The 27,960-nt window shown below is 39.0% G+C and overlaps 1 protein-coding gene and 1 pseudogene across 1 annotated transcript; one reads left to right on the top strand and one right to left on the bottom strand.

The window, feature by feature from the left end:
* Window positions 1-220: 220 nt before the first annotated feature.
* On the top strand, window positions 221-26,575 carry LOC144256680 (sodium-dependent glucose transporter 1-like). The gene is made up of 4 exons (XM_077802074.1): window positions 221-262; window positions 22,340-22,508; window positions 24,094-24,210; window positions 25,581-26,575. Exons 2-4 carry the CDS (start codon window positions 22,448-22,450, stop codon window positions 26,573-26,575), a joined length of 1,173 nt encoding a protein of 390 aa, XP_077658200.1. The 5' UTR covers window positions 221-262; window positions 22,340-22,447.
* Window positions 4,672-4,889, bottom strand: LOC113187328 (protein kish-A pseudogene; annotated as a pseudogene).
* Window positions 26,576-27,960: the final 1,385 nt, after the last annotated feature.

Genomic DNA, 27,960 nt, shown 5'->3' with positions numbered 1-27,960 from the left:
TGGAGGCTTGGAGCTCAGATCTCCAAGGATCCGCCGAAAAGGTCAGCGGCAGCAAGACCAAGTCTCCCGAGCCGCCAAGCTGGAGCTGGAACAGGAGTTTGGTGGTGCCGGGGCCGCGGCTGCGGGGCAGCGGCTCCTCCAGGCCGAGGCCCCAGCGAAGAAAGAGACCCAGGTGGTGGGGGTCTCCGGGAGGAGGAGTCGACATGAAACCCTGCTGCGCTGGTTCATCACCCTGATCCTGTATGCCGCCTTCCTGGGGCTGGTGAGAGCTGGGGGAGCGACCCTCTCAGGTGTCTTCTTGCAGAGAAAGCGACCTTCCCAGTTGGAGTCCCGGCTTTGCCCCCCTGCTCCCCCGCAAGTTTTGTGACCTCGGGACCATTAGATATTCTACCTGGGTCTTGTTTTGTAATCACTTCAAACCGGTACCGTTCTAATCGTGGGTTATTAACTTTCCTAATGTGTTTTCAACGGAAGCAGACCCTCCTTGATGTGATGGGGGAAACCCCAAAGGCATTGCACAGGTCTTTAGCTACTGCCATCGCTTCCGGAATGATGCCACAGAAAAGTGCTTTTTTGGAATTCCCTCTTTCTGCTGGTGTAACTAAATTCAACCAACTGCTTAATCTTGCAGATAGGAAATAGGCCACGAGAACAGTGACTTTTCTGAATCACACAGCTGTTTGAGCTGCAGAGCCATCAACAGATCTCTTACTCTGCTAGTGATATTTTAACCAATCTGTCAGATCCTTAAAAGTTTTTCTTGGAGCAAAGTGCAAGTCTAGAAGCACTGTTTGCCAAACTCCTGGGCTGCCCCTCAGTTCACTATTCATGGCAACTTCCCATCTGATAACACAGTACTTGTGATTCTGGGGAGTTGGGTAAATGAGTCCAATGAGGAGAGTCATTTCTGGTCACTTTGCTCAGAGACTCAGCCTTGATTGGTCTGGTCACTTTGAAACCCTGCTGGGCTGGTTCACCACTGTGATCCTGTATGCGGCCTTCCTGGGGCTGGTGAGAGCTGGGGGAACGACCCTCTCAGGTTTCTTCTTGCAGAGAAAGCCACCTTCCCAGTTGGAGTCCCAGCTTTGCCTAGATTGGTCTGGTCACTTTGCTCAGAGACTCACCACCCCCATTCCTAGAGTGGGAGGTGGGGGTGGTGAGAAAGAAAGAGATCTCTGATGTTTGGTGAGCCCTTACTTTGTGCCAGGTCTTGTTGTAAGTCCTTTGAAGGCATGAAGTAACCACTAGAGCCAGTATTCTGACTTTTCTCCTTTTACAAAGTGCTTGCTGTGCCACCTATGCACACCCTGGACTTGGACTCCTTCTATTCAGACAAGAGGCAGCGTCTGGATAGGGAGCAGAGCAGCACAAGTAGAGTCAATTGTTTTTGAAATATAGTTGAATTAGAAACATTTTTTTTTCTTAAAGGCATTAAGGAATTTCTTCCAACAGGCAACTATGACTGCTAGTTCTTGCTAACACCTATTAAAAAGAAAAGGTCAGCAAGTAAAATCTTAGCAGGTTTGGTTTTTTTTTTTTTTTTTTTTTTTTTTTTGTGCAGAAAGGAATGATATAGGAACCAGGGACCACCTAAACCAGTAAAGGTTCAAAAAACTCCAACCAGGAAGGTGGGCAGGCAATATCTATAGACACAACAAGAAAGTGATATAAATAAATAGCTTGAATAGTTACAGCTCCTGTGCTGTTGGTGCACATTTCTGAGCAGTTTGCAGCATGTAATGGGCTAATTGCTTGGCTGCTAAGCAACTTGTTCCAAAAATATATTCTCAGGTGACATTAGGTATGTTGAACTCACCCCCATACACAGGCAACATTAGGCCAAATTGAATTTAACAATTCCCCCCTTTTACTCAGCCTCTCCTTTTTGTGAGATTGAAACCTGGAGCAGTGAGGGAACCTTCTATCACCAACACAATTGACAGGTTTGCATAATTATGAAATTGACAATGTACAATGACAAATGAGTTGTATGATTCTTTATGCCTTCTTTAAGTTTTTATTGCCATTTTGATGCATAAAAAAGGATGGCTGAATAAAAACATCTGAATCTTGATGGGTACAACATATCAAGGAGACTTAAAACGCCTATCAGGAGGATAAAACCAAGAAACTAAAGTACAAATATCTCCACAAACCAAACTGATCAAAATCAAACAATGCAAGTTTCATGCAATAAAGAGTTCAACAACATTAGGGTTCAATGCTCATAGTCTCTGGGGCATGATGGTAATTAGGAGCATAGTTGCCCTCAAACATCCAGGTTGCCTGCAAACCAACTATTAGTGGCTGCCATGAACAAACCATGTGTTCCTTTTTCTAAGTTGTTCATTTAATGTATACAGTGGCAGTGTGTAGAGAAACAGTATTATCTTACCCATATTTTTTTTGTTTTGCTTTTGTTTTAGAGCTGTGGACTAAACCCAGGGCTTTACATATGCTAAGTAAATATTGTTCTAATAACTGAGTAATACACTCCCCCCAGATGATCAGCCATCTTTTAAATTACTCTTTCTGTACTGACGAAATCAAGAGAATGATAAACACAACATTGTTTGGTTTAGCACCATAAACAAGCTCCATATATGGGCAAGAAAGACATATGAAACTCAATTTTTTTTTTCCACTAAGTACTTTGTTGAGCATCCATATTCTCAGCATCCAATCAGAGTGGTTTCTACTGTTCTGAATTCCTAGGAAGTCTGATTAGCTAGAATATCCAAAACTTGCCCCAACTAATGTGTTAGCTTCTAATTCCATACCATGGCACTTTACTACTGTCAAGAGTGAATACCCAGAATCCTGTTAAAAACTTGCATATCTTCAGTGTTGGTATGAATTTTGGCTATTGACTGCTTTGGTCTCTGATTATGGGAGGTATGGGAACTTTCAGGGAAAGCTCTTCAGAAGGCAGTAGTGAGCCAGGCAAAATAGCAACATTTGAACCAGGGTAGATGCAAAAACTAGATAGACAAATTCTCCAGTCTCTTGGAGGCTGAAAAGAGTGTCATCTAGTGGCCATCCAGCAGCAGTCTGTGAAATTCATCACCTTTAAGTCTGCAAAGCTCTGAACAAGGTCCAGTGGGAAACTTTGTGTGTGTGTGTGTGTGTGTGTGTGTGTGTGTGTGTGTGTGTGATCCCTTTATAGCATGTTGTGAGGGTATGAAACCTAGTTTATTGGAAAGGGATGTTCCTGGATTTAATGTGATGTAATACTAGTATTTGTAGTTCCACAGGTTATCCTCGGGTCTCATGTACACAACGTACTTTGGCAGACATTACTCATGATTTGCACACACATAGGTAATTCCTAGTTCTTTCATATGCACAATTTTTCAGACATCACCCAGATAAGTTTTCTATATTTGGTAGAGATTAGATTGATTTCTTCTATGTGTAGTATTTCTTTAAGCATTTTAAATAGTGCTGGCTTATTAGTCATGAATTCTTTTAGTTCTGCTTGTCCTGGAAGAATTTTATTTCTTTACCAATTCTGAAGGATAGCTCTACTGGATACAGTAATCTTTGTTAACAGTTATTTTCTTTTGGGGTGTGGAACACATCATTCAACTTCTCCTGAGTTTGTGCTCAGAAATTACATGTTATTTTGATTGGTTTACCTCTAAACTTGACCTTACATTTTATTCTTGAGGCTTTTAAAATTCTATCCTGTCCTATGTGCCAGGCATTTTAATTATAAGATGCCATGGAGAGGTTCTTTTTCTTTTTCTTCCTTTCTTATTCTTGTTCTTTTTTTCCCTTCTCCCTTGGACTGAAGATTGAACCCATGGTACTTTACCACTGAGCTACATCCTTGATCCTTTTTTTTTTTTTTTTTTTTTTGAGACAAGGTTTCAGTAAGTCGCTGAGGATCTTGCTAAGTTGCTGAGGCTGGTCTCACACTTATGATCCACCTGCCTCAGCCCCTTGAGTTGCTGAGATTACAGATATGCACCACCATGCATGGCCAGGTTCTTTTAAACCTTTTCTATTGGGGATTCTGAATGCATTCTGTATCTGATTCCAGCTCATTCTCAAGGCTTGGAAAGTTTTATTTCCTTGAAGAGGTTATCCATGTTATTAACCTTCATCTCTTTGATTCCAATTATTCTTAACTTTGTTCTATTGGTGTTGTCCTGCAATTCTGTATATTCTGGTCATGGTTACTTATTTTCTTTAATACTTTCAGATTGTTCAAAGGATAGCCACCTGTCTTCCAGCCCTGTGATTCTGTTTTATGCTTGCTCAACCCTATTAGAAGACTTTGAACATTTTATTTGATTTATTGTGTCTTTCATTTCCAAGATTTACATTTGGTTGTTTTTCAATATCAATCTCTACCTCCTTATTGAATTTCTCATTTATATCTTGAACTGACTTCCTAAATTCATTGAATTGTTTTCCATGTTCTCTTTGGAATTCATTGATCATTTAAATAATTATTCTTTTGAATTTCTTTCAAAATATTTACATCTTAATTATTTACATAGAACATTAGTCTGATAACATAAAAACAGAGAACACCATCTGGGGTGTTATCCTTTCAAAGATCAGAGATAAAAGGGTTCACCTTTTTTTTTCCAGTATTTCCTACAGATAAGTCCTTGTTCACACTGCAATCATCAGCCAATTAAATTCTGGCATTTCCCCAAGCTACTGTAAGAAAAGGATGTTGAAGGCCACTACTATACAGAATATTGTAATATAAGGAGTCTCTCATTCACCAATTCTGGCACACTTCTGAAATATCCCCAACATTTTCATTTCATTTCTGTCCAAGAGGCTGGGTACCAGGTATAGTATATAAGCACAGGTACATATAACTTCAAGATTACTGCCAATAAGCTCTGAAAATTGAAAATGACAAGCATAGTGAATCTTTTGATTTTTTTTTTTTGTACCAGAGATTCAACCCAGGGGTACTTAACCACTGAGCTACATCCCCAGCCTTTTAAAAATTATTTTATTTAGAGACAGGTTTTTGCTGAGTTGCTTAGGGCCTCCATTAGTTGCTGAGCTTGGCTTTGAAATTGCGATCCTCCTGGAGGCCTCAGCCTCTCTCGCTGCTGGGATTATAGGTGTGCATTACTGCACCTGGCTTCTTTTGAATTGAAGAAGGAGGGGAAACAAGAACCAAAATAAACAGAGAGAAAGAGAAAACAAGAGAATTTAGCTATTAGAGAGAGAAAGAGATAGAAAGAAAAAGAGAAACAAGACCAAAAAAAAAATCCCCAAATAAATGAAACCCTCAATCCTCAAAAGACAAAACAGGAAATATAAAAAACATTTTTAAAATGATGAAAAGAAGGGGAAAATAAACAATTATGTATATTAATGTATATCCATCAGACAATCATCACAGCAGTTATGAGAGAGAGAGAGAGAGAATTATTAATGAAAATTGTCTTTGCTAAAGTGGTCAAAACTGTTGACAACTTGGATGTTCATTGCCTATGCCAGATTGCCCTTCTTTCCATTTTCCTTGGGCTATATATACCTTAGAGAAAGTACTAGAGTTTGTTAAATTTTTCCTCTTTTTGTATTACTCACTGAGCTGCCAGCTGGAGTGACCAGGAGCTGAAGCTGGTTGAAATAGTTCTCAGCTTCCTGTCTCCCAGTATAAGTTAAGACAGAATGGAAAGTACTGTTAATTGGAGTTTTATATGGACAGACCAAATTCTGCTACAGATTTCTAAATGTGATGGTGCAACAGCTGGGGTTTAGCTCTAATCAGGCCTTTGGGACTTTGTCAAGCGACATCTGCTCTGGAGAGATTAGATCAACATACCCAGAGGGCCAGGCAGATGCTGGGCATCTGGACTTCAAGAGTCTACCAAGAATTCTACTTTTAGTGTAGTGAAGCCAACCCTCCACAGATCTCACACACTTCACTGCCAATGAATGTGGCCTTCCCAGGCTCAGTCTACAAGTATAATCCCTGAGTGTAATCATGGCAGCCTGTTCAATTTTCCAATCCTCTTAGGCTAATCATATGAGCTCCCAGACTTGAAGGGCAGGCTAGATGCACTCATCTTCTTATCTATGACTTGAAACCGAAACCTTTGATCCTCAAAATACTTGAATATCCCTGTGTACAATTTTTTTTTTCTGTCAGGTACATATTCTGCTAGATACACCAGAGGCCACATGATAGGTGGTTTCTGGGACAATATAGCAATATTTGCTTTGATCTCCTGGGCTCCTGCAGCAGCAAGCTATAGCACAGTCTCTTCAAGATGACTCCCCACCTCCGCTCTCTGCTTGCCAGAGTAAAAACATGGAGCACTTTTCAAATACCATCTCACTGTGCATCTTCTGGTTCAGTTAAGTTCAGACTGCTTTTCTGTTCTATAGGTTTTTCTGTGCCAAATTTGTCCATTGTGCTTCTCTTTCTTTTTGTGTTATCCCTCTCCTCTGTGGTCAAACAATGCTACTGCTGCTACTACCACTGGCTTGGCCCCAGTGTACTTTTTCTTGTCCTTTGTTAAACCCAAATTTTTGGACTCCTAAGAGTCTCTGACTGTGCTATATTGAATTTCAGTGAATTCTTTCCTTCACCCACCTCCCTGAGAAGCAGTACTCTCACTGAGATATGGAGCAACTGGAAATGCAGCCTTCCTTTAATCCACTGTCTTGAATCTCCCCCAGAGTACAGAGCTTTTAATCATGGAACCTATAAAGACTCAACAAGGACAAGGCAGTCATCAATCACTCCATGACTACACACAAGAGCAATGGATTTCCATCTACTTAAATACCATTTTTTTTCTCCAGATCAGGTGTATAGCACTGTTTATTAAATTGGTTATGGTAGGTAATTAAATTTGAATCATTCTTAATGGACTTCGTTTGAACAGCATGTCTTCACAATTTTAGCATTTACTGAGTTAACACGAAATCTACCAAGTTATTTCCTTAATATTCAATTAATTCTTATTGTGCTTGATGTAGGATTAAACATTAGCTTGATTTTTATAAGCCATTTTTTTTCATTTTAGTTCTGAGAATTCTTACCCAGTGTATTGAAATGATCTTAAAGTTATCAGATGTCTGTACTTTACAGAGTACTTTCCATGAATATCCTTAAACACAAAGGAAAGGAAAGTAACACACTAAAAAAATTAACTTTGAGTGATAAGACTTAAAATGGCCATAGTTAAAGTTCTGATGATTGGTTTTTACAATAGTGATGGAATGGACAAGAATGTTTGGCTACTTGGTTGCAAAAAAAGATTTTTAAGATAAAACTAGAATTATGACTAATAGTGTTATCTTTGGACTATTAGATGTCTATGAGTTTCATAGTTTCTGAAACATGCATTACTAATATACCCATTTAACTATAACTCAAATTTTAGCATTACTTATTAAATAACAATGGTTCCCACATAATGTAATATGAAACAAGCTTAATTAGTTTACTATATCTCTTTCTTAAAAAGAGAGATATCCTTTTGAGATATTCTCAGGACACATTTGGAAAATCCCAAAATTAATTCAAAATCAAGAAAAAGGCAATTTAGAATAAGTTATTTTTCTTGATGACAAATTTTACACTGTAAGGATAACATAAGCTTATTTTATTTTCAATGTAGGTAGGGAAAATTGTGTGTCTGTATTATATCTAATGCTGAAAATTGAAAGACATGTCTGTTTCATATAAGTCACGAATACTTTATGAACCAAAGACTATCCAATTCATACAAACTTGAAATGGGACTATGTTAGTTCTTTTTTTGAGAGAGAGAGAGACTAATTCATTTATAAAAGCAATTATTTTTCTTAAAGCAAAGAAAGTAGAGGTCAGTATCATAAAGACATAAAATATCACATACACATCATACATAGAGACATACATCAACATATAAACAGAAGCAGATCTTGCATCTTTCATTTAAAAAATTTGGCCATGCATCAGATAAAACAATACAAAACTCAAGTAAGTTTTAAGGAATATCTAAGTTCAAATTTTTTTTTCAGACCAGTGTTACAAAGTTTCCTTCCCAACTATCTAAAGCCTTTGACTAACATTTTTTAAAAATATATTTTTTTTAGTTGTAGATGGACACAATACCTTTATTTTATTTAATTTGTTTATGTGGTGCTGGGGATCGAACCAAGTGCCTCACATGTTCGAAGCCCATGATTTTGAAAATAAAGTTAGTGGATGTCTCATGGAGTGGATTTCCAAACTCCTGTGTCTCAGATCCTTAGATTTGGAGAAACCCATTTTCAAAAGGTACCTACTTCAGTTCTCCAACTGTATACAGCCCAGTTAATTTTCAGATCCAATGTGATCCTGTTAATAGTCAGCTAGATGTTCTTTTGTTCAACTCAGAAATTATGAATGGGCAAAGTGAAGCTCCCTTAGTGTTTGTTAGTAGCTCTCAGTTTACGATATTAGTGACTCTCCTTTGCTGCTCTCAGCTGTAGGAGACAGCAGCTAGTGGAAGCTCTCTGGAACTCCTCCAGCAGACAGAATTAGTGGCTCTCTGTTTCACTCTGTCACTCTCCACCATTTCCTGACTTTTAGCATTTTCATCCCCATCTCCTGGCTCCTTTCAGGGCCAGAAGCCTTTGGTGTTACCAGCTTTTAGTGTATCCAGTTCAGCCTCCTCTACTAGAGGAAGAAATCATGCAGAAGCAAGATTAAAAAACAAAAACCCAAAAGAGGTTTTATTAGGACTAGTGCTGCAGCATAGAAGCTTATGTAGGGAAAAATGGCATGATTCTGCATTTTGCAGTGTCCTGCTGGCTGTTTTAGACTTTTTGTTTGGTTATGAGCAGGGAAAGAGCTCTTCATTGACCTGATTGTGGACTGCTGATGTAAAGGGGCAGAGTCATCCAGAGAGGCTGTGGGACTATGTTATGTTGGATGGAAGAAAATGCTTCCATTCAGCCTTGAGGTGTTTGGGAAAGCCATGGCTATCAAAGATGAAAGAAAGAAAAATTCAAAGTACTCCCCAGGAAGTATTGAGCCCTGGACCCTTCTCTTCTGTCTCATTCCTTCTGAGAGATTTTATCCTGCTTAATCTTTTTTTTAAATATATATATATATATATATGTATATATATATATATATATATATATACATATATTTAAGTTTTATACACACACACACACACACACACACGTCTATGAACCTTTATTTTATTTATATATATATGGTGTTGAGGATCAAATCAAGTGCCTCACAAATGCTAGGAAAGTGCTCTACCACTGAGCCACAACCCTAACCCCTATCCTTCTTGATCTTAAGGAGTCACAAGTGAAGTTCTCTGTCTTCTGTAATTTATTCCTGCTGACAGAGGCAGTGACCCTATGGTTTCCTGGAAGCATAAAAGTCTCTCATTGACCACTCTACTGATTTGTAGGGGCCTGACTTTTCTCCCAAGGGCACTGGCTGGAAGCCTTGCATTGTAATTAACTTGACATGGACCTGCCATAGCCTAAAAAAGAAGTCAGCTGTTTAATCCTGGCATAAGAAGAATCATTGAAAATTATGGGGTAGAGGCACAGAAAGGAAACAGGCTGACTGAAGCCAAATGAAACATCCATGCTCCCTTGTCACCTTTAGGCCACCATTAAACTGCACTGACATTTAGTAGATTCTAGGCCCAAATAATTTAATATCAGCATTTTTGCTCACATCATAATGCAGTTGTGTGTTTTCAGATCATTTATCCTACCTCAGGTTGTACTGTTGCCACAAATGGATGATTTGATCATTATTGCTAATCTCCTCAGAGGATAAACTGCATGGCAGGTCTGGGAGTACCCTGGAGTTGATCCTGTGAACTGCCTATCTAGCTGAACCAAAGATCAAGTGCTCTTCCTGGCCTGAGAGTAGAAAATCGTGCCCCTCTCATCACTTACCACAAGTTTTGAACCAAGTGAACGTTTAGATTGTGTTGGTCAGGGAGGAAAGCCCCTCCTCCTTTTATGTTGGTGATGGGAGATGGTGATCAGGGGCTGCCTTTTTACTTCTGTCTCCAACCATTTATTTTGAGTCACTGCATTTAATTGCAACCAGGAGATATGGGGGAGGGGTAGTGTCTTACCAATAAGGCAAAGAGAGAAACAAAGCTCAAGGAAAAAAAGCAGTTTTATGAACTAAGTGCCCTGTGGGCCTGGATATATGGGAGCTTTCTGGGTTACAGTAGCTGGTGAAATGCCCAGAGCCCCTTCTCAAGTCCAGTTTAGCTCTCTCTACTTTGTTTTACCACCACATACTCTACCCTTTGGGGATACATTTCTCTCCCTGAAATGACCCACGGGACGGAAAGGGCTGAAACAGACTAATACATGTATGATCTGTTAACTAATATCATTGAACAAGATCATGATAAGATATGATGGAAAAACTTGCTGTACCCGCCAAACTATCAAAATAATAGCGATCCTTTTTCATTTTGGAGGCTTAGAAACAGGTAGAGGAGCCTCAATTTAATTCTCACTCTCTTATCTCCCTCCTTCTTCCTTTAGTGCTTTGCCCTCTTCCACCTCTAAACTACTCTTGCTGTCTTCCTATAAACAGAACTCAAGTCTCTGTTATTTATTTATTTTAAAAAAATCTTCTCAGCTATTTCCTGCATCCCAAAGTTTTAGAATGAATAACTTAAAACTCTTATGGGTATGTGTTGAACCACGACACAAAGAAAAGACCACCAACTCCAGTTTTAAATCAAATTAAAGCAAGCTTGTATTGTGTACACAAGAGCTGTCCAGGACTGTCTCTCCCAAAGCCGGCCTAGAGCTCAACACCCCAGCATTCCAGGAAAAAGGTTTTATAGTACAAAAAGTTGCAAAGAGTGGGAGTCTTGAGAACTTACAGCTAACAGGATTTTGACAAGTATAATACAAAGGCAGATAGTAGGTTAATGATCTACATGGCTTAACATTTCAAGGTAGGGAATAATTTTAGATCTCAACATCAGAATTTAAAACCACTGAGGTTTTACAGAGGGTTGTTATCTGGTCAGAGGAGCCAGGATTTATGAGGTGCCATAGGTTTTAGAGAGGGTTGTTATCTGGTCAGGGAAAGCTAGGCATGGGTGAGTTCAAGACACAGGCAGGAATTCCAAACAAGTTTAGAAATGGCAGTAATTTGTAGTAAAACAAAAATTAACTTTTCATGACTTTGTGACGAGATGGCTCCCAATCTTAAAATGGAATTAGGCTGGTTTCATCATATGTCCTTGTCCACTTAGTTTTTAATCTCATGCCATCTGATTTTTTTATTTTAATATTTATTTTTTAGTTGTAGTTGGACACAATATCTTTATTTGTTTTATTCATTTTTATGTGGTACTGAGGTTTGAACCTAGGGCCTTGCACGTGCTAGGCAAATGTTCTACCACTAAGCCACAACCCCAGCCCCCATCTGATTTTCTTTACATTTTTATTTAAATCTTTCCTGCCAAATTGAGTTGAGAGTCTCTGTAGCTTTTTTAAAAAATATATTTATTTTTTAGTTTTAGCTGGACACAATACCTTTTTTCACTTATTTATTTTTATGTGGTGCTGAGGATTAAACCTAGGATCTTGCACTTGCAAGGCGAGAATTCTACCTCTGAGCCACAATCCCAGCCCTAGAGAGTCTCTACAGAATTTGACATGTTGCTAGCTTTCATTTTTAAAGTCTCCTCTTTTAGATTCTAAAACATGCCAATTTTTTAATGTCTATGCTTTTTGGTCACCTGTTATTTATTGATTGTATGTCTTCCCTTTGTCCCCTACATACAGGTAATTTTTCAAGGTTTGCCCCTAGCCTTTTGTCCTTCCCATGTGGATGACAGGCCATCATTAACTTTTCTTGAATTTTAGGCCTCTTTCATAACAATCTGCTGTCAGCCCTACCTGCACCATGTTTCTCCCAAGAGAGCTCTACAGCTTATTCAACATCAAACCCAAACTAATTTTACCCACCTATGAGTAAAATTAGCGGAACTATCATTTTCCCATTTGAAAAATTTTTAAATCTTAAATCTACAAATAAACAGCTGCAAAGTCTTAAGATTTCCCATCTGCAATAATTTTCTACGTTTGCCTTTGTTTCCATTTTTATTAACCTAAAAGCTAGTTCAGGACCTTCATATTTCTGGCTTAATTTTTCAAAATTGGCCTTACCCTAATCCTCGTCATTTTCACTTTTCACAATTTCTTTACCCACATCTGTAACTTAGTAATTTTTGTCTGGTGGGAGCTTAGAAAAAGGGGTGTTCTGAAACAATAGCCAAGGCCTATTCCCAGAGTTTTAAAAGGCCTGAGGAATTAGAGGTCTAGGCAGGGGCTCTTATTCATTGTCAGCACTGGTGTCTTATACACTCAGGTTATTTTAACATACAGTGTAATTTAGGCTAAGAACCATTGTTAGCCAAATTAGAACTGTTTTTTTTAAAAAAAAAAAACATACACCTAATTTGCATATATCACTTTCCTTAGCTAGTTTTTGTCTTGTTCTTTTACTATGTCACTTATTTTTGTTGTCGACAACCATTAATCCATTGTGTTTTAACAAAATTTGTTAATTTTATTGCTTATAAATTAACCTGCAACTCTTCATGTTTCCTAGTCAAACTTCCCACCCCACTCCTAGCCATTTGCTATATGTACTTTATTTTTACAACTAGATCATGACATTAGGCAAGAAACCTCTCTGAATCTGAGCTTCTCATTCCTAAAATAAGAAGGCTAGGTTATATGACTTCTGCATTTTCGTTTACATGAAACTTAGAATTTTATTTAAATAAGTTATCTTACTATTAGTGAATAATGCTTTCAGTATACTTTATCTAAATACCAGTTTAAAATAATTCTCTGATAGTTTTTGTAATTAGGTTATTGCTATATCAATTAATCCAATGAAAACATGATCTCGAACACTAAAAGACCACTATCTTTTCCTTGTAATAGTCCATATATTATTATTCTTGGATTCCCACCCCCCCCATAAAAATACACCTGTTTTTGGTTATTCTTGCCTGCCAGGTGTTCAAGACCCCTATATCCACCAAAAATCAACTTCTGTCCTTCTACTTTTAAGGACACTTCAGGCTGCCTGGGGGTTATTTGAAAGCCTTATGAAAAGCCTCTTGACTCTCAGTTCTTTCCTACACCAATTGTGTCATCTGCCAGGATGAGCCAGTCTAACTGACAATGTGACTTTCCTTGAAAGCACTGGGGATATTACGTTCCTCAATGACTCTCCTCTTGTGGAACGGGTACCTTTAGGATTCTAGTCTCTAGGATCCTCACAATTGCTCTGAATGGGAGGCTGGGTATCTCCTGGATTTTCAGGGCTCTTTTAGAGGGGTCTTGTCATCCTCTGGGTCCTGCTAACCTTGGAGAGTTCAGACCAAAATCCTGGCTGTCCTCTTAGTCCTTTTATCTTCCTTGGCTTTAGCCTCCAAGTCTTGTTTGTTGAATACCCAGAATGCCTGTTCCACCAACCTTTGGTCCATTTTAAGTTGGATCCTATCTTTCCTGTAGGTGATAGTCAGCATCCAATATGTTACAATTATCCCAATTTCAAATTACTGGAGAAAACCCAATTTGTCTACAAAAAAGTCTAGTCTTATCAGAAAGCTGCATCTGAGAGTAATTGTTAGTGACCTTCCATGACCCTGATTATAAACAGTTTAGGGAAGAGTCAAAACTGTGGATGACAAAGGACTTAGAACAGCCACGGTAAGAATTTTGGCAAGAAAGTTCAGCAGCTTGACAAGACAGTTTAGTTATTTCCATTGTATTTATCATTTTAGGATAACAATTTTAACTGACAGCATTATGACATGACCATTAGATTTTTGGTGGATTAAAATCTGTAAATAGAGCTGGGGTCATAGCTTAGAACCTAGCATGTGTGAGGTACTGAGTTTGATTCTCAGCACCACATAAAAGTAAATAAAGATCCATCAATAACTTTAAAAAACACACACCTGTAAATAACTAGTGGTGCATGCCTGTAACCCAGCAAATCAGAAGGCTGAGGCAGGAAGAGCACAAATTCAAAGCCAGGTTCAGCAGATTAGCGAGGCATTTAGCAACTCAGTGAGACTCTGTGTGTAAATAAAATATAAAAAAAGTGCTTGAGATGTGGCTCAGTGGTTAAGCACCCCTGGGTTAACACCATTACAAAAAAAAAAAAGAATACCTGTAAATAATTTTCCTTAGTTATTGCCAGCTTAATCACATATGCAGTTTTTTCATAAGATTAATGCTTTACAAACCTCCTGTGACTTGTTTAGACCCTCTACATTTTGCTTAACTCTTTTGATTTTGCCCTCATTCAAAATCCTTTCCCATCCATATGTATTCCCTTTCCTTTTTGACCTTTGTAATAAAAAATAAACCCCATGCCTATAACTTTTCAATATCTCTTTTTAAAATTTACTCTTTTCTTACTGCCCTATTTTTCATGTTTTGATAATAATCCTTACAAATATTCCAAAATTACTCTTTTCCCCAATAAGGTGAGATACTTGACCTTTTTCCAGTGTCTTCATCTAAACACAGCTGAAGCTACTCTTTTGTATTCTTCACACATGAGAATACCCAAGCCAGTTAGAATTTTAACACATTTAGCAGAACCAAATGTATTGTCTTTTTATACATTTTAAGAAGCCCAGAGTACTTTGAATTCATTTTTACCAGTTGATATTCAGTATTTTGGCTTACTTAAGAATGACCCAGATGTTTTATATATATATTACCTATATTTATAAATATTTATCTCCTTTATATTTACCTAATTGATCCATTTTTAATAATTGTAAAATTTGAAGCCTTGAAGAGGCTAGCTACTCTTTACTGAACCATTTTTATAGCATGTGGCTGTTCTGCAGGTTTTACTTAATCAAGAGCTCTGGATACTTGGTCAATCAAAAGATATAGCTGCCAATATTACATACATCTTACTTACTATTTCTCCAAGTAACATGAACCCTTCTTGGGGAAGTCAGGGCTGTCCCTCTTCCAGTGACCTTATGTCCTAAAATATGACTTTTACCCAGGTGCCAAGGCTCTTTTCTGGCATATTTTGGGCTACCCTGAGGTAGTGGTTGCATTAAGACAGCCACAAGTCATATTTGTTTCTATACTCTCCTATCCTTTCTGGCTTCCTCTATCCAGGTTAAAAAAAATGGAGTCTGGGGTCCCTGACTCCAATGTTTTTGACTTCCTTCATATGTTTGGGTCAGTAGGCCTAGTGGTCTTGAAGACTGTCACACAGACCCAACAGAAGTTGCTTAGGCTAGGCTCCTGACACAATTTCATAAAATCTAAAATGCAGAAAATTTCTCCTCTTTTTTTTTTTTCCCTTTTCCAGAATGGAGGATTGTTTTAGTCAGTGTTGCATCACTGTGACCAAAAGACCCAACAAGAACAACTTAGAGAAGAAAAAGTTTATTTTGGCTCATAGTTTTAGAGGTTCAGTTCATGGTTGGCCAGATCCATAGCTTTGGGCTTATCATGGAAAGAACACCATGGTGGAAGGGTCTGGTGGAAAAATAGCTGCTCGATTCAGATATCCAGGAAGCATAGAAAAATATAAACTCCCCAAACATGCCAGTGACCCACTTCTTTAAGGCACATCCTACCCACCTAGAGTTACCACCTTTTAATCCACTTAAGTGGATTAATTCACTGGTGAGGTTACAGCTCTCACAATCTAAACATTTTACCTCTGAACATTCTTGCATCATTTCCTATTTGTGCTTTTGTGGGACACCTCATATCTGAACCATAACAAGAATGAGGTGGGGCTGGGGATGTGGCTCAAGCGGTAGCGCGCTCGTCTGGCATGCGTGCGGCCCGGGTTCGATCCTCAGCACCACATACCAACAAAGATGTTGTGTCTGCCAAGAACTAAAAAATAAAATATAAAAAAAAAAAAAAAAAAGAATGAGGCTATAATTCACAGACCCATTCTCTGGCCAATACTCTTGGTCTTCTAGTTTGTATTGAGGCAAGGCTTTATCACAAAAGAAAGTCAGTCTGTTTCTCGTAAGTCTCTCAGACTTAACCACAGTTAGTAATTAGACACCTGAGGGTTGAGTGCTTTGGAACACCAAGAGTGATAGACAGAAAATGTCTCACAGGAGAACAAAAGGAGAGGAGGAAGATGGAAATCTCAGGGTTTTCAAGAGCCAGTTTCTTGGTATACACAGATGAAATATCAGATTCTTACAGGTATGGAGACAAGAGAGTTATGGGTGCTCACTAAACAGGATGTGTTCCAGAGTCAGAGTTCCAGAAAACAAACAGAACTGAGAAATTCAGAAAGCAAAACAAAGAACTCTGCAGTGGTACAACTAGTCTGTTATCCAAGAGAGAGCTTCTGAATCCAAGTTAGAGCCTGCCTCAGAGTGTGCTGGAATGGTGAAACCAATCTGCAGTACAAACTGGGTGGTTGAGTCAGGGCCACCACAGATATCTGCAGTGTGATAAAAATTATCACCAGTGAGCAAAAGGGATAAAAGAAAGACTAAAGAACATGGACATGGAGGTGGGGTTGCATCTTTCACATGAAGAGGATGGGGAGGCTCACACAGTTGTACCAGCAGTTGAAGCTGATCTTGCAGCAATGATTCAGGTGACCACTTGTCGTCCACAGGCAGATCTGTGCTGGCCTTTACACTTGTCAGTCATCTTTTTCTGTGCCCTCTCAAGGGGAAGTCCTCTTTATATGTCACCAAGATGTGACCAGTCAGCTGAGGGTTCTTTTGCCCAATTCAGATAGAAATCATGAATAGGCAAAGTCAAGTTCCCTTAGTGTTAGCAACTTTCCTTGTTGCTGATCTCCTGGCAGTAGGAGCCAGCAGCTAGTCGGAAATCTCTGGAACTCCTCCAACAGATGTAGCTGCTCTCTGTTGTGCTCTGTCACTCCCCACGACTCCCTGACTGTTATCTGCCCTTAGCATTTTCAGCCCCATCTTCGGACACCTTTTAGGGCCAGGAGCCTTTGGGAAATCACCAGCTCTTGGTATATCCAGTTTAGACTGCTCCGCTTGAGATAGAAATCAGGCATTAACAAGATATAATGCCATTTTAAAGAGGTTTTATTAGGACATTTGCTTCAGCATAAGGGGAGGAAGCACATGAACTACTCCAATAAGGGTAAGGGGAAAGTGTTGGCTAACTGTAGTTTCTGCTTAGTCATGTGCCAGAAGCCATTTATGAGCCATGTGTTCACTGAGTGACATTGGAGCCTTTAGGCAGGAAAGCCTGGTTTGGGGAGCTCCCAGGCAGTATCCACTGATGTGAAAATGCCCAATTCATGTCAATGCCCTGTTCTATCTCACTGCTCAAGTTCAAGCACAGTCCTGGAGATGGGAGTGACCTGCTAAGAGCCAAACAGCCTGCTTACTCCCACCTCTATCTAGTTTTTGTGAAGAAGCTCCTACCGATCACTTTTGCCTCCCGGAGATGGGTGTAACTTGCCAAAAGCCAATCAACCTGTTTACCCCTGGGTCATATATGACCCCTGCCACACTGAGAAGCAAGCACCCAAACAAGACTCCTCCCACTGAAACCTTATCCCTGCCTTTGATGTACTCCCCCTTAAATAAAGAATCAGGACCTTTTTCAGTTATTCAGTTCCAGTTCCTATCAGGACTGGAAGACCTATCAGGTGCTTTGCTTTTTAAATCTAATCTTTGGCTTTGTCTTATTCCTTACTGATTATTTCAGACTTTTGATTTTCCCAGGTGGCTCATACCTCCTGAGCAGGAACCTGCTCTGTCAGGTTGCTGGTCACCCTATCAGTCATGGACAAGTTCATGACTTAAATGGGGGTAGTTAAAGTAGTCTCAGAGGGGCAGAGTCATCCACAGAGTCTGTGGGGAAGAGTCGTGTGGGATGGACCAGCAACTAAAGCTAATTGCAGCCACAGCAAAATTCTCCAAGAAGCCTTGAGGTGTTTGGAGCAACCACGCTATCAAAAATGGAAGAAAAAAATAAAATATACATCTTGGAGAGTGTTATGACTTTATATAAAGTATTCCTCTATAGCTATAGCTCCTCTGTTAATATAGGAATATTAGGAGGCAAAATTGTTAGATTATGAGAGCTATAACCTAATCAGTTCATCCTAATTTGAATGGACTGCGGTAACCAGCCAGGTAGGGCATGGCTGAAGGAGGTAGGTTACTAGGTGTGTGCTTTGGAAGTGTTCCTCTTCCCTATGGCCTATTTCCCTCTCTGTTTCTTGACCACCATCAACAGATAGTACTCATTTACCACATCCTTCAGCCATAATGGTTTGTCTGTCTTCAGACCAGTGCAATTAGTTCAATGGAGTAGGTCCACCATCAACTAAATCCCTGAGACCATGAGCAATAATAAACTTTTCCTCCTCTAAGTTTTTCTTGTTGGATATTTTGGTCACGGCAATGAAAAATTGACTGATATAGAAAATGGAACCAAGAAGTGAAGTTGCTGCTGGGACAAACTTGTTTTTGGAACTTGTTTGTGCGCATAGTGCGGGAAAATCTGAAGATGGAAGATAAAAAAGGCATGCTTCTCACGAAGAAAGTCCTAGGAACTTGTTTCACCATGCCCAGTCATCCAGGCATTCAGAGGCTGCGGCAGCTGTGATCCTAGAGGGCCCAGTTATTGCTTGAACTGTTGACACACCTTCGCATTATCTACATGGTCCTGGTTCTGCAATTATGCAGGGTGCTAGATTCCTTAGGGGATCATTAAGGTTTCCACTGAGACTTCAAAGAAGACTTGGAAGGTCAGAAAAATGTAGCTGGATTAGAATTCCTGCAGGGTGTTTCTAAAAGAGTGATGAGTGAAGCTGTGAATGTGACCCCAAAACTGGAGTGAAGACTGTTTCAATAAGAGATGCCAGTAACATGGATCACCTGTCAAGAAAAGCTGCTGGCTGTGGACAGAACCAGACTAAAAAAGAAGTTGTATGGGCTGCAACTGGCAAGGCCAAATGGGTAGGGCTGCCTAAGCCCTTTGGAGATCACATCTCACTGCCCTGTGCCCCAGATGCTGGATGAGGAGCTACAGGACTTGTTTGTCCAGTTCAGTTTTTGTATTGCTTTGGTCCCACCCTTTCTTTCTATACCCCTATTTTTCCATTTTGGAATGGAAATGTTTACTTTGCTTTTATATACTGGAAGCATCTAACTTGCTTTTGATCTTACAGGGGCTTCACAGCCAAGAGCTTGCCTTGAGTCTCAAAAGAGACTTTGGACTTGGGCATTTGGGCAATATTGAAAGTGCTAGGACTATGGACATTCTTGGAGATGGACTAAATGCATTTTGCATTGTGAGATGGACATGAGTTTTAGGGGATGTGGGAAGAAATGTTATGGTTTGGATGTGAGGTATCACCCCAAAACTTTTGTGTTAATGCAGGAATAGTCAGAGGTGAAATGATTAAAGAGCTTCAACTTAATTGGTCCATCCTAGTTTGAATGGACTAACTGGATGGTAACTGCAGGCTGGGAGGGTATGGCTGGAGGAGGTAGGTCACTGGGTACATGCTCAGGAAAGTTCATTTTCCCTGTGGCCCCTTCCCCTCTCAATATCCTTTCTAACTGCCATGAGTGGGGCAGCGCTCTTCCCCCATGCCCTTTCACCCTGATGGGATCTGCCTTACCTTGGGCTGAGTGCAATGGCGTTGGTCCACCAACAACTAAACTTCTGAAACCCTGAGCCAAAATAAACTTTTCCTCCTCAAAATTGTTCCTGTTATATATTTTGGTCCTAGCAATGAAAATGTGACTGACACAGGGAACATGTGGCAGAAGAGAAAATCCTTTCTCTTCTTTCTCAATTTTGGTCTCGATTTTAAAAAGTAAAAAGTGCTCAAATTAAGTCAGAGAACTCAAAACAAATTTATGGAGCTTGCATTAAATAGAAAATTCATAGGAGACCCCAATTTCTTTGAGAGATCAGGCATAAGGCGATCGTTTCAATCCACCAGTGAATTTTTGATCTTAAATTCTCATATTAGTGCAAGAATTCATTTCAGGGAATGGCTATTGCTATACTGGGACACTGGTCGCTGGACTTCTACTTTGGATCCTCATCTGATGCCACCCCATTAAAGGAAGAAATTTAGACCTATTAAATTTAGCAGTTTATTTGAGCAAAGAACAATTTTTGAATTGAGAAAACCCTGAAGTAACAAAGTTTAATAAAACTCCACTCAGCAACACGCGCAGGCAATACTTACAGACAAAAAGAAAAGTTACAGCGGCTGAGGTTGTGGCTCAGTGGCAGAGAACTTGCCTCCTACATGTAAGTCACTGGGTTTGATCCTCAGCACCACATAAAAACAAATAAACAAAATAAAGATATTGTGTCCATGTATAACTAAGAGAGAGAGAGAGAGAGAGAGAGAGAGAGAGAGTTACATAGAGAAATAGCATAATTACTTTCAGCTTAGCATTTACCTTATTTGGACACACTTGAACATTGTGCAATGTGTGATTGGCCATTTATTTAAAAAATTACACTCTCAGGTTAAAGTTTGTTGACATAATAAATTAGATTATACTTTATTACTGTTTTGTCTGCTTTTGTATCACTGTGACCAAAATACCTGACAAGAACAATTTAGAGAAGGAAGTTTATTTGGTGCTTACAGTTTCAGAAGTCTTAGTCTGTAGATGGCTGACTCCATTGTTCTGGGCCCAGGGTGATGCTACACATCATGGGGGAAGAGTCCAGCAGAGGAAAGCTGCTCAGCTCAGGGCCAGGAAGCACAGAAAGAAGAGGGAAGGGACCACAGGAAAGATGCACCCTTCCAGGGCACTTCCCCAGCGATTCAGCTCCTCCAGTCATGCCTCTTCTGCTTAGTTACCACCTAATTAGTCCATTCAGAATAGGATGGACTGATTAGGTTACAGCTCTCACAACTGAATTCTTTCACCTCTGAACATTCTGGCATTAACAGAAGCCTCTGGGGGACCTCACATTCAAACCATGATAGTTACATATAGACACAGTTTTAGAACAAATTTAATTTTTCACAATATAATTTTCTTTGAGAAAATTTTATTGTTAAAATCAATCTATTCATATGTATGTAGAAGTTTCTAAGCCTTACAAACTATACTCCTGATGGCTGGGAATTTCCTTGAAGAAAAATGTAGATTTAGAAATGTTTATTGGTTCCCTCTGGAATATTTGGAGTTCAGCCAAATGACCCTATATGTACCAGGAGTATTGCTGTGCTAAAATAAAAAATGAGAATACTTTGATAATTTGTATTTTTGATATCTAAACTCTCATATTAGTGCATGCAGTATATTTCAAAATATAGACACCAATTTTAAGCATACATTTAGGGCTGGGGATGTGGCTCAAGCGGTAGCATGCTCGCCTGGCATGTGCGGGGCGCTGGGTTCAATCCTCAGCACCACATAAAAATAAAATAAAGATGTTCTGTCCACCGAAAACTAAAAAATAAATATTAAAAAATTCTCCTCTCTCTTAAGAAAAAAGAATACATTTAATGGTATGTTTTATTAATTTTTTCTCCAGTGTCTGGGATAAAACCAAAGGCATCTTGCATGTTAGGTAAAGAATCTACCACTGAGTTCATCCCCAGATCCTTATTAATTTTTAGTACTTTTAAGGTATTATTCAAATAGGAAACAATGTAACAAAAAGTAACAAGAATTTCAGCATTTGTTAAAAATTGAGGTTTTTTTTTTTTTTAAAGAGAGAGTGAGGAGAGAGAAAGAGAGAAGAGAGAATTTTTAATATTTATTTTTTAGTTCTCGGCGGACACAACATCTTTGTTTGTATGTGGTGCTGAGGATCGAACCCGGGCCGCACGCATGCCAGGCGAGCGCGCTACCGCTTGAGCCACATCCCCAGCCCCTAAAAATTGAGTTTTTAAAAGGGAAATAAGAGGGGGCTGGGGTTGTGGCTCAGCAGTAGTGCACTTGCCTGGCATGTGTGAGGCTGGGTTCAATTCTTAGTACGACATATAAATAAATAAATAAATAAATAGATAGATAAATAAATAATCTATCAACTATTAAAAAATTTTAAAAAGGGGGCAGGAGATGGAGAGTGAACTGAGGTAGGCTACATTTTTGTCCTTATTGCCCCATGTCAGTGATGACCCCAGACTGTTCTACCTCACCAGGAAATAGGTGAATCAATGTAGGAATCAATGGCTCTAGTAGTATTAGTATTGTCATTGTACATTTTTTCCTTGCAATGAGGCTTAAAATAATTCTCTGTATTGCATCTGTATCTCACCCACCACTTTTTGTGATGGATACAAATTATATAGATATTATTTTGTTTGTAAGGAAAAGCTTTTTGTCTTCATAAATTTCAGGGAACAGCAATTGCTATACTGGGACCTACGTTTCAAGATTTGGCAAGAAATGTGAACCGAAATATTAGCAGTCTTTCTGAAATATTTGTGGGTCGTGCTTTTGGATATATGAGCGGCTTTGTGCTTGGTGGCATTCTTTTTGACCGTATGAATCATTTTTTACTTTTGGGTAAGTATACACTGATTTTCATTTCTTTGTGATTTTCAAAGAATATTCAACTTGCCTTTAAGTATGAAAACGGTAGCCTGCAGAGAGGTTGACAACCAAAATGGGTGGTGTTTTGGTGTCCTCCGTGGAAGCTGGGTTTCCATGGTCCTGCTCTCACCTTGGCAGTTCAGGGGAATCTGTGCTGGGCCCTCTGGAAACTCAGATCAGCCCTCAGGTGTGTGTGTGTGTGTGTGTGTGTGTGTTAGCAATGCTTAGACTTCCTGACCTTGACTGTATTTTAGGCATCCTTCCAGGGTCACCCAATGATTGTCTAAAAGGCTCTGCTCATCAGGGTGTAGGGCAGCTCTCCCAGGGCCACAGAGCTCAGAAGGAGCTCCTGGAATCTGCCCTGGCTCTATGGAGTCTGGGTTGGAAGTGAAGGGGCAGGAGATGGTGAGTGAACTGAGGTAGGCTCCTTTTTGTTCCTGCTGTCCCATGTCAGTGATGACCCCCAGACTGTCCTTCCTCACCAGGAAATAGATGGCAAAGCTTTAACATACTGGTTTTGAATAAATTAACACACTTAAAAAATTTAGATTGATATGATAATGCACTTTTGAAGAAGGAGCACAATCTATTACTTCTGGTGAATAAATTCTCTTATTTCTAAAGTAGATTGAAAGAATATATGAATAAATATTATATATTCACATATGAATGAATTGATGGTTTAATAATGACAAAGCAAGTAATTGTGGAATCTTTCTTTGGCTGTAAAAGCATAGAAGCAAGCTCTAATATAAAATGTAGCCAGTTTTTGAGTGTGTGTGTGTGTGTGTGTGTGTGTGTATAATTTTTATTTGGGTCCAGGTTATCAAACCCAGGGTCTTGTACATGCTACATATGTGCCCTACCACAGAGCTACATGGCAGTCCAACAATAAGAATCTTCTATTTTCCTCCCATTCTCCAAACTAGTGTTTTTAAGTTATACTACACCACTATGCCAATTGAATTTTCTTTTTGGCTTTTTAATTTATTACCTCATCTAGAAGTCCCTTTTGGTTCTTAAATAAGAAACATTTAATGAAAGATTTTCTGCCTCTTTTGTTATCAAACATTTCTTTGTGATATAATTTATAGTTTAGTTGTTTATAACACTAGAATTGTATTCATGTTGCAGTAATTTATCTTTTTTTTGGGGGGGTAGTACTGGGTATTGAACCCAGGGGTGCTTAAACACTGAGACACATCTCCAGTCCTTTTTTAACATTTTATTTAGAGATAGGGTCTTACTGAAGGCTTAACGCCTCCATAAATTGCTGAGACTGGCTTTGAACTTGCGATCCTCCTGCCTCAGCCTCCTAAACTGCTGGGATTACAGGCATGCACCATCGCGCCTGGCTGTAATTTATCTTTTATAGTTCATAAAGATTATAAAGTTTTGAAGTGACAAAAGCATTTATAAAAGTGGCAACTCTTAGCTTCTCAAGATTACCCAGTTTTAATTTGATCTTATTTTACATTTTTAGAAGTATTATGGTGTTGACTCATGACTCTTCATGAATACTGCTTTTTATAGCTGACTTTATTACCTTTCTCCTCAGGGGTGTCACTGGTGGTCACCACAGTTGGTCTTTATTTTATCCCTTTCTGCAAGACAGCAATGTTACTGACTGTCATGATGTCGGTGATGGGTGTTTCAGTTAGCATTCTGGATACAGGTGAGTGAGGCCTTCATTATCAACTCTGGGATCAGGTCATTACTGCTAGGAAAAGAAAGATGGAGAATAGTGAAGTGTCACTTGCAATGCCCTTGAAATGACATAAACTTTTGAGCTGTTCATGAGGTCACCCAGTGAGAACCTTCCTTCTAGTAGCTACTCTTTTTACCAATTAGGGAACCAATTTCTGAGCAGCCAACTCTGAAGTGAAATTAAAATGATTCAGTTCTTTGAGAGGATTGTTGAATTACAGCATCCAAACAGGAAGGACCCCCTCCTGTGGCTAATTACATTACAGATTTTCATTTGGGTGTAGAAGTGTATACTGATTTTTACTTTTTTTTTTTTCCTGTTCTTTCTCTCTCTCTCAAAAGTTCTATTGTCTCACAGCATTATTTCTTCATATGTTATAATGACTTTTAAAAGCTACTAAAAAATGTGAGTTATATTTGTTTAGCACTGAATCCAACTTTCTGTGCCTCCCTTCCCTCCTGTAATATTACTTGATATGTTTTCTTCTTTAATCTTTGTTTGTAAAAAGAGAGATGGAATTATGTATTTATTTGAAAATATCTAATTTTTTAAAAAGCCAGGCTATGATGCTTCCGGCCTTTGTAGATGTTGTAGAGACAAGGAAAGCAAAAGGTGTGCTTGTTCCATGTAACAGGTATGCACGAGTCCTGCAGAATTAAGGTTCCTGGAAGTGATTTTCATCTGTTTTTATAGAGAAATAAATAATATTCCAAAATGACTATCAGTTGCCAATGTGTATAGATTTGGTAATTTGAGCACTATCTGGTATAAAATTTTACCTAATATGCTGGGCACAATGGTGCACACCTATAATCCCGGTGGCTCAGGAGACTGAGGCAGGAGGATCATGAGTTCAAAGCTAGCCTCAGCAACTTAGCAAGGCCCTGAGCAACTTAGTGAGACCCTGTCTCAAATAAAATATTTCAAAAGGCTGGGGATATTTAAAAAGTGCCCCTGGGTTCAAGGCTTGGTACCAAAAATAAATAAATAAATTTTACCTAGTAAAAATATATTTTAAATATTTACAATAAATACGTCTATAAATATTACTCTGCAGGATGGTGTTAGCACTGTTATAAAAAATTTCTGTGAAAGTGTCTGGCTCTTGGAGTTAGTTCCTGTAGAATTCCATGTATGTGTATGAGATGTTGGTAAGGCATAGCCCTCTGGTGGTCATGGGTTAAGAGCTCCTTAATTAGAGAATTGACTCAGATGCAATATTTGATACTTAAAACATAATGCCAGGTAATACAAACTTAGCCTTGTTTTCACAGTCATGTTTTTTTTTTAATTTTACTGAGTTTAACATAAAGCATTTTTCCATCTTTTCCTGGCAGGTGGTAATGTCCTCATCTTGGATATTTGGGGGCATGAAGGAGCCCCACACATGCAGGCCTTACACTTCAGTTTCGCCTTGGGTGCCTTTCTGGCTCCAATTCTGGCTAAATTGGCACTGGGTACCTCAGTGTCTGCTGAAAACCACACAGAGCCTGCCTTTCAGCCTCCAGCCACCAATGGATCATCTGAAGCTGACTCAGCCCTTCTGTTTGGATTGCCTGATGACATGAATCTACTCTGGGCTTATGCTTCTACCAGCACTTACATTTTCATAGTGTCTCTCTTTCTGTTTGCTCTGCTTTTCAAGAAAAGCTCAGGGCAGGAAAAAGCAAAAGCATCTGCTCAGGCATATCGAAGAGCTGAATATCACAAGACCCTTCTCTGCCTCCTTTTCTTGTTCTTCTTTTTTTACGTTGGAGGAGAGGTAACATATGGCTCTTATGTTTTCTCCTTTGCCACCACCTATGCTGGCATGGAAGAAAGTGAAGCAGCTGGGTTGAACTCCATCTTCTGGGGGACCTTTGCAGCCTGCAGGGGTCTGGCGATCTTCTTTGCTACATGCCTACAGCCGGGCACCATGATTGTGTTGAGCAACATTGGCAGCCTGGCTTCATCTTTATTTCTGGTGCTTTTCAACAAGAATCCACTCTGTCTCTGGATTGCCACTTCAGTGTATGGGGCCTCAATGGCAGCCACGTTTCCCAGTGGTGTTTCCTGGATTGAGCAATACACGACCATAAGTGGGAAATCTGCTGCATTTATTCTAATCGGTGGTGCCCTGGGACAAATGGCTATTCCTGCAGTAGTAGGTGTGGTTCAAGGACAATACCTGGATTTGCCAGTAGTTCTGTACTCCTGTTTGGGGGCAGCACTATTCACTGCTCTTATATTTCCTGTGATGTATAAAGTAGCCACCTTGCCTCTGGATCGACAGCGAAAAGAAGACATCAAGAGTAAGAAACAAAAAGCTTTGCCCTCTAGTCCTGGGATATGAAGAAGAGAATGAAGGGAAGAAGAGCAAAAATGGAATGAAATAGATTTTGAAGTGGTTGAAATGAATGATACAACAAGGCATATTATCATGGAGACATCTGGAAATATTCGGTTGTCTCCAACCAGTTCCTCTCAAGTGCACTAATTTTTTTCTCTGTTCATCTACTTTATTGCAGTTAGCTCCCAATTTAAAAGTTCACCAATACACCAGTTGTACAAAAGTAAAGATTATAAATTATTCTTCTTTCAGGAAAATAAAACATACTGTGATTTTTCAAAGCCAAATGTCAGTCTAAGATTTAGAACAAAGGATAATTGTGAAACTTGTAAAGGAAAAAACAATCACTCATGATGACCACATGAGAAAATCTTAAAGAAATTCTATTTCTCACAGACATTGTCTTCTCTAAATTAATAAAATTTATTTTAACATAAACTGTATTTTAAAATCTAGAAACAACTTTAAGTACCAAAACATAATGCTCTAAGGCCACTTTCACAGCTTTTTTTGTTTGTTTGTTTGCTTGCTTTAAATGCCATACAAACAAACTAATGAACATTTGACCAAATATCAAATGCACCAATGTTTGAGTCTTATCCAGTTACACTAGTGTTTCTCCTCAGAATCATCTTGCCAGAACCAAAATAAAAGGTACTAACAGAGAAGACAGATTACTTACTGACTTTATTGAATTATCTCCATCTCCAAAGAGAAAAGTCAGAAGACAGCATAAGCCTATTTCCAGTCTGCTTGGGAGATAAAACTTTCCAGATTCATTTATAAGAAATGCTAAAAAAAAAAAAAAAAGTTTTTGAGATGTGCTATTCTGAGTCTTCTATAATCTGCCAAGTGATCTCGTAAACACATAGATTGTGTTGTGCAACTAGTGTTGGGTATGAGTCTGATTAGATAATATTTTACAGTTTCCAACTTCCAGACCATGTGAAGAAGCCATTTGTCTTTGAGAACTTGAGTGTTGTTTAATAGAGCAAAACCAGAGGTGTGGATTGAATTTTCTAAGAAAATTATTAGGCATATATACTGTGCCTGGAAGTTAAGGGGAGTACTTTCATGAAATAATTCCTTAGAAATAGACATTTAGAAAAAAATAATTCTTTATTTGTAATGTCAGACCAAAGAATATTAATGCATCACTTGATTTTTTATTTGTTAAAAAAAGCACACACATACACAACACAGAGAAGGTTGCAACAAACCTAGATTCAAGACTTGTCTCTGGTTTCTGGCTATAAATGAGGTACTTAATGAAAGTCTCATTTATGACACCTCCTTATCTGAGACTCTGGAAATGTAAATCATATGATTTCCAAATTGGATATTAATACGTTTTACAGTTTGTGCAAAATATCTCCTAGATTAAAAGT

Source organism: Urocitellus parryii, chromosome 8 (assembly GCF_045843805.1).
Source record: "Urocitellus parryii isolate mUroPar1 chromosome 8, mUroPar1.hap1, whole genome shotgun sequence".
Lineage (NCBI taxonomy): Eukaryota > Metazoa > Chordata > Mammalia > Rodentia > Sciuridae > Urocitellus > Urocitellus parryii.
This window is presented reverse-complemented; position numbering and strand designations above follow the sequence as displayed.

What these genes read in the sequence shown, in the direction of transcription:
- LOC144256680 (XM_077802074.1), top strand. Translation starts at nt 22,448, where the DNA reads ATGAGCGGCTTTGTGCTTGGTGGCATTCTTTTTGACCGTATGAATCAT. An exon ending in GAATCATTTTTTACTTTTGG is followed by an intron (nt 22,509 to 24,093) that starts GTAAGTATACAC and finishes CTTTCTCCTCAG; the next exon opens with GGGTGTCACTGGTGGTCACC. An exon ending in AGTTAGCATTCTGGATACAG is followed by an intron (nt 24,211 to 25,580) that starts GTGAGTGAGGCC and finishes TTTTCCTGGCAG; the next exon opens with GTGGTAATGTCCTCATCTTG.